The 17655-nt window shown below is 45.7% G+C and overlaps 1 protein-coding gene across 2 annotated transcripts in view; it reads right to left on the bottom strand.

Moving 5' to 3' along the window:
• The window catches only part of FHOD1 (formin homology 2 domain containing 1), a 64404-nt gene that overhangs the window by 15623 nt on the left and 31126 nt on the right, over positions 1 to 17655 (bottom strand). The window contains exons 4-11 of one of the 2 annotated variants that reach the window (XM_048515927.1): positions 9378 to 9445; positions 7408 to 7513; positions 5927 to 6021; positions 4377 to 4488; positions 3399 to 3493; positions 3156 to 3299; positions 2807 to 2907; positions 802 to 912 (exon numbers count right to left, since the gene is read on the bottom strand). In XM_048515927.1, the coding sequence (XP_048371884.1) occupies positions 802 to 912; positions 2807 to 2907; positions 3156 to 3299; positions 3399 to 3493; positions 4377 to 4488; positions 5927 to 6021; positions 7408 to 7513; positions 9378 to 9445 (832 nt within the window). Of the gene's footprint in view, positions 1 to 801; positions 913 to 2704; positions 2908 to 3155; positions 3300 to 3398; positions 3494 to 4376; positions 4489 to 5926; positions 6022 to 7407; positions 7514 to 9377; positions 9446 to 17655 lie in introns of both variants that reach the window. The other variant, XM_048515926.1, reaches the window with a different exon arrangement.

Below are 17655 nucleotides of genomic sequence, written 5' to 3' on the forward strand. Positions count from 1 at the left end.
TGTTTGTTTCAGTGTAATGGAGGCCCACTCCATGCATCTGATGAATTGAGCTCTGACTAGCAAAAGCTCATACTGGAATAAATAGTCTTCATACAGTTAATACAGTTAGTTTGTGCCACCAGGGGCCTATTTAGTTAAGGTGCTGTGAGCACTATAATTGTGCTGCCACAGATGAACATATGGCTAACATTCTGTAAATTGTTTTTAATAGCTCCCAGCACATGACGCAGGCCTCTCCGGGAGTTTCCTTGGTAGGAGACAGCAAATGAGGAAAGATGTTGTACAACAGTGAAACTCACTCCACAGTTCAGCAAAAAGAGAGGTGTATATGTTCACCCTTGGCATGAGACTGCACCTCAGGGGCCTCACAGCTAATGCATGCCTCGAGCAATAGTTGCATCAAGATGGAAACCATTTGCCAATCATAAGGCCCTCTAGGCAAGAATCTTGTCCACTTTCCTGAAACATGGGGCAAGTGTCACAGTGTTCAGAAGAGCCACAAATGGCATGGCAAAGAGCCACACGGAATTCTTGAGCCACTGAGTGTCGCTGGCGGGGAACATTTAAAGGACCACACTTGGGCCTTCTTCTGGCCTGGGCCCACCATGCATCTCATCTACTCCTGGAGATAGAAGAGAGCATGGGGGTCTCCTCTAGGTCATCTTGAGTCTTCCTAAGCACCCATTCCTTATGACCTCTAACAATTCCATGTCATACATGCAAAGTCGAGTCCTGCTCCAATGGCTTGGAGAAAGAGAAAGGGGGGAAGTGACTGAGCCTTCCCAGAGCAAAGACACTTACTTAAAGACGCTTCTCTCACCCAGGTTCCAGGGCTGCTCCCCTTCCAAAGTTACCGACGGTGTTGAAAGCTGCACACTTGATGCACTGTTATACATGCTCGTCAAAGTGGCCCTGAAAGAGAGGTCCATCTAGATGTGGGGGGGTATGGAGAAAGCGGAACATGTTCTCGTAATGTGCATAGGAGTCTGATCAATGCGGTCTATGACCACAGGGCAGCAGCAGGAGTTTGCAAATCTGCCAGGCCAGGCCTTGGGTCTCTGCCATCCCTGGGCAGAGGACAGATTCTGCAGAGCAACTGCAACAGATGAGCAAAGATGGATTTGAAGCTGTGGCTCTGAAGGACATCACAACACCTGCATGTTAGATAAGTCTTCTCTTCTGTCAACTCTGAATATTTGAAGGGCTGTCACTTAGAGGAGGGAAGGGGACTGTTTCTGTTGGCAGCAGAGAATAGGACTCACCATAATGGGTTTAAATAATTAAAAGGACCACACTTGGAAAGGTATTAGCTGGATATTAGGGGGAAAATACAGTGAGAATACTGGTTGTGGTGGGTTTTCCGGGCTGTGTGGCCGTGGTCTGGTGGATCTTGTTCCTAACATTTCGCCTGCATCTGTGGCTGGCATCTTCAGAGGTGTATCACAGCCACAGATTCAGGCGAAACGTTAGGAACAATATCCACCAGACCACGGCCACACAGCCCGGAAAACCCACCACAACCAGTTGAATCTGGCCGTGAAAGCCTTCGACAATACACAGTAAAAATAGTTCAACAGTGGAATCAGCTGCATGGGGAGGTGTTGAGCTTCTGTTAGGAGTGGCGCCTGTTACCTCCCAACCTCAGACCAAGAGGCGCCAAGGGGAACACCTGGACTGAAGCGTTGATGGGGGTGCAATGGCTTACCTTCCTGGCAACAACATCTGTCATACGTTAATGGACCTTTTATTCTGCATCAATGCACTTAGCAACATAGTTAACTAGAAGCACCTGGGCCCTGGGCTCCGGAAGAGAAGAGGGAGGCCGGAGACTATCGGAATGGCCTGAGATACTTGCTTTCCAAAACAATATATTTCACACCTCATTGTTCCCACATTCCACGAGAAGAGGGGAAGAGGGAGTGAGGAGGACAGCGAGGGATATATTCCATTGCAAAAGCCAGGACCGACAGAACTGGCTTTCTGCCTACGTACCTGTTGCCAACTCAATAAAGACTTCTGATTTCAAAGTCCAGAGTCTGTTCATTGGCTATTGGTCCAGGACTTAACAGCTTCCCATCACTAGCAAACTTCAAGAAGGAGCTGGATGGACAATTGTCAAGGATGCTTTAGGCTGATCCTACATTGAGTAGGGGGTGGGACTAGATGGCACGTCTGGCCACTCCCAACTCTGAGATTCTATGAACTGTTCTGCGCTCCCGCTGACCTTTTTATTTATTCTGTGCCCCTTTCCACAGAAGCTGTGATGATGCTTCTTAATATACCAATATGCAGCATAACTGGGGAAAGAGGGAATCACAAGCCAACTTGTTGAGTCTGGTGTTCTGTGCTCTCAGTGAGAACAGGATAGACACCATCCACAAACACATGAAACAGCCTTACACCAAATCATACCATCAGCCCATCGAGGCGTAAACTGTCTACTTAGACTGGTAGTGGCTCTCCAGGGTTTAGACAAGAGGTCCTTCACATCAACTACTACCTAACCCTGGGGATGCGAGGGAATGAATGTGGGACCTTCTGCATGCCACGTGGAGGCTTGACCACTAAGCCCCTCCACATTGCAGACTTCCTAACCCCTTTAAACTGCAGATGCCGGGGACTGAACCCGGGATGTTCTGAGCCACAGCCTGTCTCCAAAGGGGCATTCTGCTCTACCACATTCCCGGGGTCCCACCCAACTCACTGGCCATTGCTCTCCACATCCAAGCCCAGATTCTGAGCCAGGCTGCCTTGAAATTCTTCAGCTGCTTGGACCCCTTGGCTTTCCTCTTGGGCCATGATGTACCCCATAGACCGCCGCGCCCTTCGATTCTCGTCCCCTTTCCTCCGCTCCTTGCGCAGACCGGACAGTGTCTCTTCAACTCCGTCCTCGTACTTGAGAGCATTCTGCAAGGCATAAAACAAGATGCGCTAGAATGAGAATGGTGGCGAGGTAATGGGAACAACCGTACCTGCCTGCCTGCCTGCCCCCCCCCCCCACACACACACACACACACCCTCCATCTAGATTGCTAACAGTTGTAAACCCCATTCTGGAGTGCTTTCTTGCTTGACATTTGCCGGATGCCATTTTCGCAAGGAGCCTGGGGCAATACAGCTCACGTGCTGAGGATGAGAATGAGAAGGTGGCTAACCTCGTAGACGACAAACTGCTGCTTCAAGTCTGGGTCCGTGCCCTTGTTGTTGACGTGGTCCTGGAAGATTCGCTCCATGCCCTGCTGCTCCAGACAGTCCGTCAAGTCATAGAAGGAATCCTGGTCCGGGAGAGCAGCCAGAGTCTGCACAACACCATGAAAACACCACAGTCAGGGCATGATGGCCGCCCCCTGCCCAGCCCTGTAATGGAGCCTGGCATGTCCCCTCCCCCCAGGAGTCACCTTGTTGATGAGGGTCATGGCAAACACCTGGAGCTCCGTATCAGCTCCATTCTTCTGCTCCAAGATTGACATGAGCTGGGACCACGGGAAGCCACCTGCAGGGCAATGTGGAGAGAAAGTGGATAGATGGACTAGCTGGCGACCCAGGCTGGAATGGGTGCTGCTTCTGCTCCTTCCACAGATGAGTCCTAGGCTCTTTTCTCTCCCTGGGTGGGATCCTGCAATCTGAAGATGCAAGGACTGCAGATCTTTCCCACATTCATCTTCTCACCAGCAGTCATTTCTGACCCCAGCAAGTGCTCACCACCAGAATGATGGGAACCCACATGAATATACTTGCAAAAGAAGCAGAAATGTTTTGTATCCCCACATAGTGCAATCTACGTAGCTAAAGGTCTGGTGATCCCATTCGGGGTAGATAAGGGTTGAGAGAGCAGAGGGGAAGTGTGGAAGATCCCAGACAGGCAGTGCTTTCCATTGAGATTGAAGGATCTAATCCTTCCCTTTGTCTGTTTCTGCTCCCACACCATCGTTCATACTCTGGACCACAGGAAACTTATGGCAGATCAGCAGCTGCTGTTCCCAACCCGCAATCCACAGTGTGTGGGTCAGAACAATATCTGTCCTCAGAGGAAGAGCTGGTTCCTCTGCCCTGAGACCGTGCGGTTCTACAAGTGCAGAGAAAGAGCAGGAAGTGCCTTCTGGGTAAGAGATAAAAGCCCACTGCCTCCCAGGAATGTCCCTGGCGAAATGAGATAATGAAAAAAGTGCCATAGGGTATGAATTCTCACCATCTGGCATTCAAGGGAATATTGCCACTGGGAATAATTATACAACCAAGAGACACTGACCCTTCCTGAGTTTTGCTTACTCTGTTCTTAATGCTGATAAGATGACAGCACCCTCTAAATGGCAACCACAGCCCGAGAGCTAGAGCCCACCCCGCCCATTCACCCCGAGGCAAGATGGCACCCTCACCTCTGACCTCTTCTGCTGCTACAACAGCCTGAATCAACAGCTGGGCGTTGGATTCTATATATTCCACGAAGACAAGCAACAGCTTCAAGGCACTCTTGACCACAAGCCGGTACTAGGGAGAGGAAAAAAGCCCACCACATCAGTTTTATATCAAGGAGTTCCCAAGGCCAATTCACGCCTCAGAGTTGTTGTTCAGTGCCACTGCCAGGGACTGCAAACAACCTCTGACTTTACTTTAGGACTACTTTGTCATAATGAAGATAGCCCTCATCTCCAACCCTAATTTGGACTGCCAAGAGGAGACCTCCCTCTTCACAAATACCCCAGATATGTACAACCAGTTAATATGGGCGTAGAGTGCTGGACAGACCAGCAGAAGACTGTTTGTCTGTTAAATAACATATCCAGGGATGCTCTAGAGCACAGGTGTCAAACTTGTGGCCCTCCAGATGTTCATGAACTACAATTCCCATCAGCCCTTGCCAATATAGCCAATGCCCATATTGGGAGGGACTGATGGGAATTGTAGTTCATGAATATCTGGAGGGCCGCGAATTTGATACCCCTGCTTTAGAGCAAACGGCCAGGTTTTTATGAACTGTCATAGACAAGCGATCTTCACTGTGCTTTGCAATTTATTGTTTAATGTTTGTATTTTATTTTAATCTTTGTAACTTATGCTATTAACGATTATCTGTACCTGTACAACCAGTCAGAAAAGAAAAGAACACAAGATAGTAATTTTTTGAACATACAGCCTTCTCCTGGAGATGACTCTGTTTCTGCCACTTCTTAGCCTCTGAAACTCTGCAGGAGCTCCCAGTAGATACTTGGGGAAGACGAGTTTTGTCCAAAACGCCCACAAAGGAGAGTCTTCTGGTGCAAAGCTTAAGGCACAAATCTTCAACTGGTTCTAAGACAAGAACAGCTCTATGGCATCTCAGTCTGCCACAGGGCAACCTTTTGGACAAAACTATGGCTCAACGAAAGGAGATACAAAGTGATTCAGCAAAGAGCCAGGCAAAGTACTCATGGAGAGCTCTCTTTCTCTTGTGGGCCACCTGAAAAAAGATTCCTGGGCACCGCTTCTCAGTGGAGGATGAACCTCAACGATGTGGCACAGTACACATTGGCTGGTTTTTATTTTCAATGTATTTTTGTATTTTCAATCCTCCATTTTGTTTCTTCTTTCCAGCATGCCAAGGTCACAACCTAATGCCAGCCAGTCATACCCCTGAGCCCAATGAAGTCAGTCAATCCCCCTACAGAAACCTAATGGAATGCAAAGAAGCCTCAATACCACAATCTTGCAGATGTGTTCTTGACAGATTTTTCTCTCCATCCCCAAATCATTTTGTTTTTGACATCCAGTCTGATGAAGAGTCCAGAAACTCAGAAGTTGGCACTGTTTTGTGTTTGGCCAGTCCTAATTTTACTTTTGTTTCTGGATTTAAGCTTTGGGCCAAAGTGGCACCCACAACCTATTTCTCTGACAGCAAGACAAAGTGAGGTAGAGAATGCCCTGCACAACCACTGAAGGGGATACTCACCAAGCTACCACACAGTGTATAGAGCCACTGAACTGTCTCGTTGTGGTTTATCACTCCCATCATTCCATCCACAAACAGCATGATCTGACCTAGAGCTGAAGGAGGGAAAGAAAGTAAAGCAAAAAGCATCACTAGATTCCCAGGATGCACCTGGGGAGGAGGATGTTGGCATCACATAGAGGAAAGAGCCAAAAATGAGAGAGCATCAGACTCCACTCAGAGAATGCAGCCTTTGGGGCCATTTTTCAGACAATGCGGTTTTGATTCCTACACCAATACAAGGACTTGGCAGGGGAAGTAACAAGCCTTTTATTTATTATTGGCTCCTCCTAACTCTGAAGGAAACTGTGGCGGTTTTTCCTCAATTTGTGCAGCAACTCTCTTAGAGTGCGGGACACCAGCTGGAAGGCAGGTTTCTCTTCCCTGCCGGTCCTGCCTGCGGCAGGCAAACTTGAAGAGGCTGGGCAGTGCTTGCGGAAGCATCTGACCCGTTTGCTGAAGGGGAGTAATTTCAAATGCAAAACCCCGGCTTGTCGTCTTCCTTGTAAAGGGTGAGAAATTACCATAAGACTGTTGGAGTTACTGTCGTAGTTTCATTTCATTTTTCTTCTTTGTGAGGCGCCACTTACTCATGAAGTACTAGAAGATAAGGCTTGGCTCTTGTAGGGGTGGGAGTAAATGGTTTATTAATATCCTGCCGGATTTGCTCGGAGTTGGAAGCAGCAGTAAATTCTGACTACAGCTTTCTGTGTTGGGAGTCGGTTGGAGTTTTAGTAGTGTTAACAACTTGTCTTCCACTTGACTATTGTTTGCTTCCTATTTTAAAACTTAGTAAATCGGAGGTGACTGAATACTGTACATAATAATGACACCAAAGGGAAAGAACATACCAGATAAACAACTAACCCAAGAACTATGCTCTAAGATAGATATGCTATCAGTATCATTTATTTCAGCAATGGTAAAAAATGCAGTGTGGTACTTTAAGTTAAAGATTTTTGGTTGAAATTGAATTTAATTGAAGGAAAATGTTAATAATTGGCATTCCAAAGACAAATTGCCAACAGTGAAAAAAACCTATCTGGTCACCACAGCCTCCACAGGCCATGGAGAGCATGGCTTGGGAAGAGAACCTTAACAATAACAGCAATAATAATCAAGTGCTATCAAGTCACAATTGATTAATGTTCACATCTCATGGGGTTTTCAAGGCAGGACATAAGCACAGGTAGTTTGCCATTGCCCTCCTCTTCATGGTGACCCTGGGCTTCCTTTGTGGTCTCCCATCCGTGTTCTAACCATGGTTTTAACCTGCATCGCTTCTGAAGCTCAGGCTAGTTTAAGGTATTCAGGCCACTAGGATCTGGATGTGCAGCTAAGAATACCACTGAATTTGTGTGCCATTGATTGGAATCCCAGGCACTCCCAGAACTCCAATTCTCCTTGCTGTGGGGCAGGCTTGCCCAACCCCTGTCACTCACCTCTCAGGATATAGTTCTGGTAATTTTGGTCTGCTTCTGCTCCCACTGTGATGAGGCATGTCAGACCTTCTGAATTCACAAACTCGGGTACTAGGTCTTTATCCTCCTGCAAGAGAAATGTAGAACATTAAATATCATTTGCCTGAACACTGAAAGCCCTCTTTGCCCCTTAGCTGGTGAATGCTCATGGCAGGCTGAGAAACATGGACCTGATGTCACTGCAAAGACACAACTGGCTGCAGACCATGTTCCAGAGCATGTCAACTCCAATTGTGGGTGTGACCCTTGAGGGAGCATCAATCACTGCCAGCCCCTGCTATTGCTGGTGAGCTTTGACCTATGTATCCTGTTATATATATGGCTAGCCATGGTGGTGATGACTCATTTTCAGCCAATCGCCATGCACAACTCACTTCCAACCAATCGCCACGCACACATGGCTTGGGGGTGAGTGACACAGAACCCAACAAAAAACAGTGGAACATGGTGGTTACTCATTCTCGCGCGTGCTCACCCTTCTCCCCCAATGCTGAATAATTACAGTCGCTGTAATGTCTACAGCTTCCTGAGAAGGAGCAGGTGCAGGTGCTGGCCACTCCCTCTGGGAAGGTCATGACTGCTGGCGGCCACAACTATGCCCTAAGGCAGTGGTGGTGAACCTATGGCATGGGTGCCAGAGGTGGCACTCAGAGCCCTCTCTGTGGGCACACGCAAACAGAGTTGCCCCCACCCCCCACACATCTAGGCTGGCCTGAGATGCTGGGCTCGATTATTAGCATTAAACCTAAGACCTAGTTTTGGGGAGGCAGTGTAGGTAGCCCTGTTAAACCCCACTGATTTTCATGTGAAGAACTGAAGTACGATCCTTTTCCTGGGAGTAAGCTCGGTTGCTGGCAATGGGGCTTGCTTCTGAGTAAACCCTCCTAGGGTCGCGATTCACCCATTGGAAGAGTTGCTTGGTGGTAGCAAAGCCACTGACTACCACCAAGCTTACTCCCAAGTAACGAACGCCTCGGAGCCAACCATTTTTTCTAAACTAAAACCTCAGTATTCAGGTTAAATTGCCATGTTGGCACTTTGCAATAAATAAGTGGGTTTTGGGTTGCAATTTGGGCACTCGGTCTCGAAAAGGTTTGCCATCACTGCCCTAGAGGAAGGGCAGGGTATAAATTAAAATAAATAAATAAATATAAATATAAATAAATTAACTTAAATTAATTGTGTGACAATAAAGGTGTCTGAGAACAGGATCTGGAAAGAGGAGGAGGGAACTGGTGACACAGGGCTAAGCGGGGAGGAAAGGCAAGAAGGGTTGGCCCCTTAGTGGGCGACGTTAACCCATCAATTGTTTTCTACAGCCTGTTGCATTTGTTCATACAATGGGGTTTACTGCTAGCATATACATAAAAGAGACAGAACTCACCAGCTATTTCTCTTTCTCTCTCTCTCTCTCTCTCTCTCTCTCTCTCTCTCTCTCTCTCTGTGTGTGTGTGTGTGTGTGTGTGTGTGTGTGTGTGTGTATATGTGTATAAGTGTGTATATATATATATATATATATATATATATATATTTCCCCAAAAGCTCCAGAATCACAGGTGATGAGGAGAAAAAGAGACTTGAAAAAAGGAGCTATTTTTGCTTGGCTTACAGAAAGTTCCACATTCAATGCTTGGCACCTCCAATTAAAAGGATCGGGTGGGAAGCAATGAGAAAGACCCAGAGCTGATGTGTCAGAGTGGGGTGCAACCTCTACTAGATTGCAGGTCCCAGCAGAAAAGACTGACCTTGACAGACCAATGGCCAGGGTTCCGAAGGCTGTTTCCTGTGTTCTTTCAGCCACCCACAAAGAACACGGTGCTCAAGCCAGCTACATGTGGGAGAGGCTGGGTCGGCTATACACGAATGCGTTGCCAATGAACTATGCATGAAACCAGTGGGACACGGACAGAATCAAAAGAGAAAGAACATACCTGGAAAAGCTGCTTCAGTGAGAAGAGGGAACGTCTCAACTCTGGGCCCTTTGAATTGTAGAGCTTCTCTGTGGGGAGAAAAAGAAAACAAATGTTTCAAAGGCTGCAGATGCTGCTGCGCCAGGAACGGGTACTCCTGGACACTCCAGAAAGTCAATCCCCTTGCAAAATGGAAGGTCTTAAATACATACCAAGATTTTGGCTTGGCCAATCCAAAAACCTTTATTAGGCATAAACTAGAAGTACCATACATTCCAAGTACAAAAACAGGATCATTGTTATATATCATGTAGAACATGGATTAAAAATGTAGCAACTGCTTCAGAAATTTCTACATTAGGGCTGTTCGATAGCTTAGACATTTTTAGTTTGTCTGAGAGAAACATAAATTCTAGAGGTAGTAAAGCTCCCAGATTGGTTCTAATATCATTATACCTCGAACAGTAAAGCAGGATATGAGGGATTGAGTCCATAGTGTTGGCTTGTTGTTATTCTCACACACACACACTTCCTCCTCTCCCTACAGGTAGACCCCAACCTCAGAAGGGTGGGTAATGCCTCCCCACTACTAAATGTGGGAGAGAAAAGGCAAGCAGTGGACAAATGGTTATTTTTCTTTGAAAATGTATGGGAAATGGAGTGATGCGTCATAAAAACTCTGACAGAGGTTTTACCGCACACCACGCTGCAGAGATGTTTTGAGACTCCAATCTCCTAGTTACCAAGATGCAGGTCCCCAAGCTTGCAAACCTGCTGATCTGGTGCGCAGAAGGCTCTGACATTCCTGTTCTAAGGCATTTGCTCAGTCAATAAAGGACAGGGTGGGCCGCAGCTCTTGCCAGTACATGTGTCTCCAGACAATCAGCTTAGTGCCTCTGCTACCGGGAAATCCCCAAGCCAAGTCTATGCTGTTCTCCAAGAAGGAAAATGAATAATAAGCATGGAGTTCATCTGGAAACTGCCTGTCAGAGATTAAATTACCAGCATTTAATCCATTGAGTCTTCCGAGTAAGAAGCAGAAACTGAAGCATGCAGTGGAGAAAATGCACAATTCTGAAATAGCAGCTGACTCCTGGCTGAGAAGCCCAAGACCACGTCACAATGAAATAGAGATCCTAGCCCAGGATCTCAAGCACATACAGATCCTTAGATTCAGGGGAGAAAATAATCACACAACCTTTACTGGCATTAAAAAAAACCCCTTATATACAATCAGAGCACAGTTTGATGATAAACAGTAATAGCAGCCGCTTCAGAGATGAGCTCGTCATCACTATCTAACAAGTAGACAATTTTTTGATTAACCAGGTCTGTCAGCCAATAGCAGATTCAGCAAATTGGTTCTTACAGTCATATAAAAGGAAATTTAACCATATATGGTGAGCAGTTTCCATACACTCCATGGCACATGCACACACCTTTCAGCAAGAGGGATTTTTAATACCTCCCTAATAAAATTGCAGAAGGAAGTGCATTACGTCTGGCAAGGGAAAGCGCCCTGCAATGTTTAGGAAGAGTTAATTTGAATAGATATGTGGCTGCCCGGAATGTTTCAAAAGGAGTTCCGCAAGGTGTTGCCGTAAGATCTGGCGGCCTCAGCCTAGTAATGGGTTCTAAAACTCTGGATCTAGCAGTCTCTTATTTTGCTAATCTAAAGATTTCTTTGAGAGATAGGTTAGCTAAGGACTCCAGAGAGAAGCCCAGTGGTTATCTTCAGTTCTACAAGAGCCCAAACATCTGGAGAAGTGAAACTCAGCAAGTACCTGGTAAATAAAGTTGACATGCTCAGAATTAAAACAAAGAAAGATCCAAAACTGAGTGGTGAGCCAAGCTCCAGTCTCTAAAAGATTTCTAGACCAGTGGTGGCGAACCTTTAGCACTCCAGATGTTATGGACTACAATTCTCATCAGCCCCAGTAGGTAGGGGCTGATGGGAGGGGCTGATGGGAGTTGTAGTCCATAACATCTGGAGTGCCAAAGGTTCGCCACCACGGTTCTAGACAGAGAAAGAGTATGGAACGCAATGAGGTTAACTGGTTGTGGTGAGTTTTCCAGGCTGTGTGGTTGTGGTCTGGTGGATCTTATTCCTAACATTTCGCCTGCATCACAGAGATACACCTCTGAAGATGCCAGCCACAGATGCAGGCGAAACGTTAGGAACAAGATCCACCAGACCACGGCCACACAGCCCGGAAAACCCATCACAACCAGTTGAATCCGGCCATGAAAGCCTTTGACAATACAATGAGGTAACCCTAGGACCTTATATAAAAAACACAATTGGACTCGCTCAAACAAGCGGTTCCATACTCCTATCCACAATGGGACACCATATAGGAATTGTTGAGTTACTTGGTGTTAAAAGCCTTAATCATTGCTGGAACTTATTCATGTCCTTTCTTAATGAAAAATAACGGGATAGCTAAAAATAGTGGTAAATAATTGGATAGCTAAAAATAGTGATTCTCGTCTCTTCCATTTTATGCTATCCTTGTGAGATAGGATAGGCTGAGTGTGAGCAACTGGCTCAGAGTCATCCAGCAAGCTTGATAGTTGTGTGGCGATTTGAACCTGGGTCTTCCTTGTTCTAGTCTGATTCACTAACTCAGACATCCCCAGCCTTGTTGAGCCTGTAGGCAGTTTTATAATTTTGAGAATGCACAGTGGTCACTACAACAAAATGGTTGCCATGTGGTAGGCTGGACCAATTTCATGATAGCTACCACAGGGGCCTAGATCCATTGGGTGGTTCTACAGAATTTCAATCATTTCCAAGCCAAGCAGCCCCTGACAGTAGAGGCAGCTGTTTCTGAATGATGTACCTGGCAGACACAAAGGCCTCTTGGGGTCTTCTGAAGCACCTCCCATTCCAGTGAAGTGGAAGAAAACCAGTCTTAGTTCTTTGTTTTGGGGGAAAGCAAGTGAATACCAGAAAACACATCCGTGGACACCATATTGGGGATCACTGCTCTAACCAACACTGCACACTGGAGCTATTTTCTAGAGGCCTATTTACAGTGATTCCTACTCCTGCTTTTATTCTTAAAAACTACATATTTATTTCCTTGCATAGATTATGGCAGGGGTCTGCAACAAGTAACCTGTGAGCTACTAATAGCTCACTGGCTGCTGCAGAGGAGATGTGCGTCCTCTAGAACATGCGGGGAAAGAATCGGGGGGGGGGGGGATCTGCTCTAGGCTTGAAGGTTTGGGTTGGATAGACTTGGATAAACACCTGCAACTGCCGTAATTTATCAGACAACTGATCTACCGTGTTTCCCCGAATATAAGACAGTGTCTTATATTAGTTATATTAGTAATATAAGACAGTGTCTTATATTAGTTTTTGCTCCCAAAGATGCGCTATGTCTTATTTTCAGGGGATGTCTTATATTTCTGTATTCTGTTCATCAGGCATGCTTCCAAACAAAAACTTTGCTACGTCTTACTTTTGGAGGATGCCTTATATTTTGCACTTCAGCAAAACCTCTACTACGTCTTATTTTCTGGGGATGTCTTATATTCGGGGAAACGGTATATGTTTCTGGTTTGAAAAATGCTTATGTCGTGTTCGTTTTCTAATGCTCATGTCATACTTATGTCATGTTCGTTTTCTAGATCAGGGCATCTTGTTCGATGCCTGATTAAACCCATGACATACACAAAACTGAATGCAGAAGAAGAGGTGCCATTTCCCAGTTGTGACGATGTTTTCTCTTTGACAGCAGGTTTCACATGGACACAAAAAAAGCAGCCTGTATTTTGAGAAATGAAGGATGGGAAGAGTGAAAGTGATCCCTCTGAGTAAAGGCGAGAAGCCAAAGAACAACCTTTACCGGCCTGTAATGGAAATCAGTTCAAGAATGAACAAAGAGGTGAGATTTTATCAAGTCCCTGCCGACACTAGTATTGAAGAACCGGAATGACGTGGAGTGAGTGGTTAAACATTTCAGTTGCGGGTAGCAGCGTAAGAGGAACAGCTCTCTCAAGGAATGGAGGATGTAATTGTGGGTTTACGGCTCGATCCCACACACACTGGGGATATTCTCATCTGTGACTCCTGCTGCTAGCGGGATGGATACTTTCATTAAGATGCAGAATGGCAGTATTGTCACTTGGATGCAATGCTGAAAGCCATGGGGGAGGGGGTGCCTCCTGGAGTGAGCCCTCCGTCCACAAAGCACCCAGCCCTACACAGAACAGTCACTGTGAATGCCTTCCTCAAGTTGCCTCGGGTCATGCTGGCCAAGTGCCAGGGGAGCAGATACAGTCCAGCAAGAGCTAGCCAGCTTACAGTGTGCTGTCTTCCTGTTTGTTCTACGATCATAGAAATATCTCTTACAGCTTCCTGTGCAGAGAATAAGAATGCTGCTAAGAGTGACGAGGCTTGTTTTGTATTCTCAGGGCCTGGAGACTGAAAGAACAATCTATGCTTGGAGAAAATATATATATATACAGGAAAGCACTCCTCTGAATGGTTGGCACAGGGGAGCCTGTGGAAACTGGGTGTGGCAGGGGCACAATTAGAAACGGGGTCTTTGTGCCCGTGTAGTGAACTGGGTCTGAATGAGGAAAATCAAAATCTGAATGCTTTCTAGGGTAAATAATACAAAATGAAGGGCGTACAGTACAAAAGTCACAAAACACCTATGAAAAAAGTAAGTGTACATAGGCAATTGTATTCAGCACAACAAACTGTACCTGTTAAATAAACATGGGTTGAATGCATACCCTTTACTGTATAAATTATCTACAAAACCATATATACAAACCCAAGGCGATACAAAAAGCACAGAAAAATATATTATCACCTTTCAGCAACATATATGAGACCTAAACAACTGTAAATGTTTCTTGGCATTCCAGTCCATTCCATGGTCAGATAGATGTCTGTAGCCAGCAGCTGTTAATGTGGAATCTGGCTATTCCTCAAAATGTTTCATTCATACCACTGCACTTCATCACAACCATGAATTTTTCCAACGAAACCATTCACTTTGCCCCTTACACAGCTACTTATGCGACTAACGGACTGCAAGGCTGCAAATATACTTCTCTGTGCTTTCTGTACCACCTTGGGTTTATACGTATGGTGTTGTAAATAGTGTATACAGTAAAGTGTGTGCATTCAACAGGTACAGCTTGTCCTTTCTAGGGTTGCCAGCTCTGGGTTGGGAAATACTTGAAGATTTTGGGGGTGGAGCCTGGAAAGGGTGTGGTTTGGGAGGGGGAGGGACTTCAATAGGCTATAATGCCATAGAGTCCACCTTCCAAAGTGGCCCTTTTCTGCAGGTGACTTGGTCTTTGCTACCTGGAAATCAGTTGTAACAGAAGGAGATCTCCAGCTACCACCTGGAGGCTAGCAACCCTAATCCTTTCCCTGGCTCAACACTTAGTTAGATGGCATGTTTCTTGGCTTAGTTAAGCTACAGGCAAAAATGGCATGTGCTTAAAAATATCCTGTCATCTGCCATGAGCTCTTGGGACAAGACAGGAAAGTTATCTAAAGTTGCAGAAGGCATAAAGAAGAAAGCAACAGCTATATATGATGCATGAACTCATGAATCAGCCTTATGATGAATCATTAAGGTCAGTCTCATCCACTGAAGACTGGCAGCTGCTCTCCAGAGACTGAAGACCTGTCACGACCTGAGCCCCCTCCCTCAACTGGTAATGCTGGGGCTTGAACCTGAGACCTTCAGCATTCAGACACATGAATCCTCTGAATACCAATGCTGGGAGGCAACATCAGTAGGAGACCTTGGCCTCTGTGCCCAGTTCCTGGCCCTCCAGATGAAATGAGTGGCCACTGTGTAAGACAGGCTGCTGGACTGGATGGACCACTGGTCTGATCCAGCAGGGCTCTTATGTTCTCTCCTACTAAGGCATAGCCCCTTCCCTTCTTAGTCCTATCAAGCCAAAAGAGACTTCCAGGAATCCAGGTTGAGATGAACACAACAATATACACTTCAGAAGGGTGCTTGGAGCTCAGAGGAACCCTAGCTTGTTGAACTGCAACTTTCTGCCTGCGGACCGCCACTATCTAAACAGAAGGAAGGCATGCCTGTGAAGTTGTGGTGGTGAGGATGATGATGCAACACAAGTCTTTAAGCTAGGAACCAAGCAAGAACACTTCAGCAAACCGTCTGAGCCAGGAGTAAGAGGCGGAAACCACAGGAGCAGAGAACAAACCCATTTACATTTGCCAGAGAAGAACGTTTCATGCTGGATCCTTGACCTCCAGCTTGAAGCAACATGAGAGCCAGTCGACTTCTCCGTGGCAATTTATAGCACAGGAGCTGGGTGCAAAAGTATTTCACTTCCAGCTCCTAACTGCAAATTGCAAATGGAAGTTAAGACACATGACAAGCAGTGGGAAAAATGCCATCTAAGAGTTCATTAGTAAATGTTTTTGAAACAACAGTATCACTGGCAGGATCTAGTGCAGTCCACAAAAGCATAATATACAAAAGCATAATAAACAATGCTAATTAATTACCTAAGATTATATCTCTACACATATCATTCCTCCTAGTACATCAGAAAATGAAAAAGGTTACAGGCTATCAAGAGAAAATTATACACAACACAGGACATTGTCTAAGCCTGTATTTTCTTAGCAGAGGCCAGAAACTTAGCTACTTGGATAATGATTCAGTGAAGATTTTGGGGGGAATATTCTAGGAAGATCCCACGTTTCATTGGTATTCACCACAGAGGAGGACTCCTAAACATGAAGACCCACCTGAATTCAGTGGGATTTATTTTCTCATACAACTCAGATAAAACAGGCAACTTCTTGGTAATTTGTTCAGTTTTCATGTGCATTCAATTTCTACCTGAAGCTATTAGCCACAAATGAAAAAAAAATTGGCAGTACCTCGAGGAGAGATCATGACATGATTAGAGCCCCAGGATCTCAAGATGCTGATGGTGACCCTTAAACTTCACAATGGCTTTCCACATGCACATTAAGGACTGGAAGCCTTTCTTCGGCTGTTACCACTTCTGAAGCAAGACAGCACCACAAAGGACTTCTTTGGGGGGATGGCCCCTTAGTCATTCTGTCCCAAAGGAGAGACATCAAACAAGGTAGTCTTGGCCTTCTCAAAAGAGCTACAAAGACTTCTCTTTACAAGCCTTTGATTTGCATCACCAGGATTTCATAGAAATTATATTTTGCCTCTCATGTTTACAACTGTTCTATTACTTTTAACTACTGATGACATGAATTCAATTATTGTATCTTAGCTTCCCCACCCTCTGTAAGCCACCTTTTTCTGTGTTTTTATTTAGCTTTCAGATTCAGACTGTCAGTCTGAAGCCTATAAAAAGAGTACTGGCTCAAAGCTTTGGAGGCAGATCAAGACAGCTTCTCAGAGTTACCTAGCAAAGAAAGAAATCTGCCGGAAACCTGACTTTTGTGGTTTGTAAATCAGGTCTCAGATGCTGTTTCAGTGCCCACCGGCAGACAGCTGCCACCCACAGTGGACGTCAACATCTTTAATAGAAAGAAACTCAACAAGTAATACTAATGTAGCTCAAGGTAAACAGCTTCTTTAAGATGCTCACGGAATTGAGACTGCTTTTCTAACTGTTATTATTATGTAAAAGCAGCATTTATGTCCACAGGCACTCAGGGAGCAACTATGAGACAATAAAGACTAAGGTATCCTTAGCATTTTCCTTCTGGAAGCCCTTCTTTTCATGAATGGTCAGTCTATAGCAGGGGTCCCAAGCCTGTGGGCACTTTAGGAATCTTGAGAAACAGCAAAGGGAACAACTACAAAATGTTGGTCAGGAGAGGTTGACGCAGGGGGTAACTACAAAAGGCTGGGAGGTTGCAGGTCAAGCCATCATCCTATGATAGGAGCTGCTGTTTCTGAACAGGAGCTCTTTGCAGACCCAAAGCTGAGTCCTGTGAATCACCTCCTGCTTCACTAAAGTAGAGGAAAGCCAAAATGGGCTCTTGCTTTTGGGGGGGGGGGAGAATCTAGTGGTCACTAGGAAACATATGAGCTGGCACCACAGTGGCCATGTGGGGATTATCAGCCTAGCTCACCAGTAGTCCTCTGTTCTAGCAACCAATTCACCATTGTTGGTGACTCTGCCACAGTACAATATCCCCCCAAAGAGGGCTACCATCAGCAGCAGCTGTGGAATAAGGCCTTAATGCTGTCAGGCACTTTCCAGAGGATAGTTTGAGGAGGCTGAATTTGATTCCCAGTTTGAGGATTGAAGGTTCCTGCCAGTTGAGTTGAGGGAGAAATACCCCAAA

Source organism: Sphaerodactylus townsendi, linkage group LG14 (assembly GCF_021028975.2).
Source record: "Sphaerodactylus townsendi isolate TG3544 linkage group LG14, MPM_Stown_v2.3, whole genome shotgun sequence".
NCBI classification, from domain to species: Eukaryota; Metazoa; Chordata; class Lepidosauria; order Squamata; family Sphaerodactylidae; genus Sphaerodactylus; species Sphaerodactylus townsendi.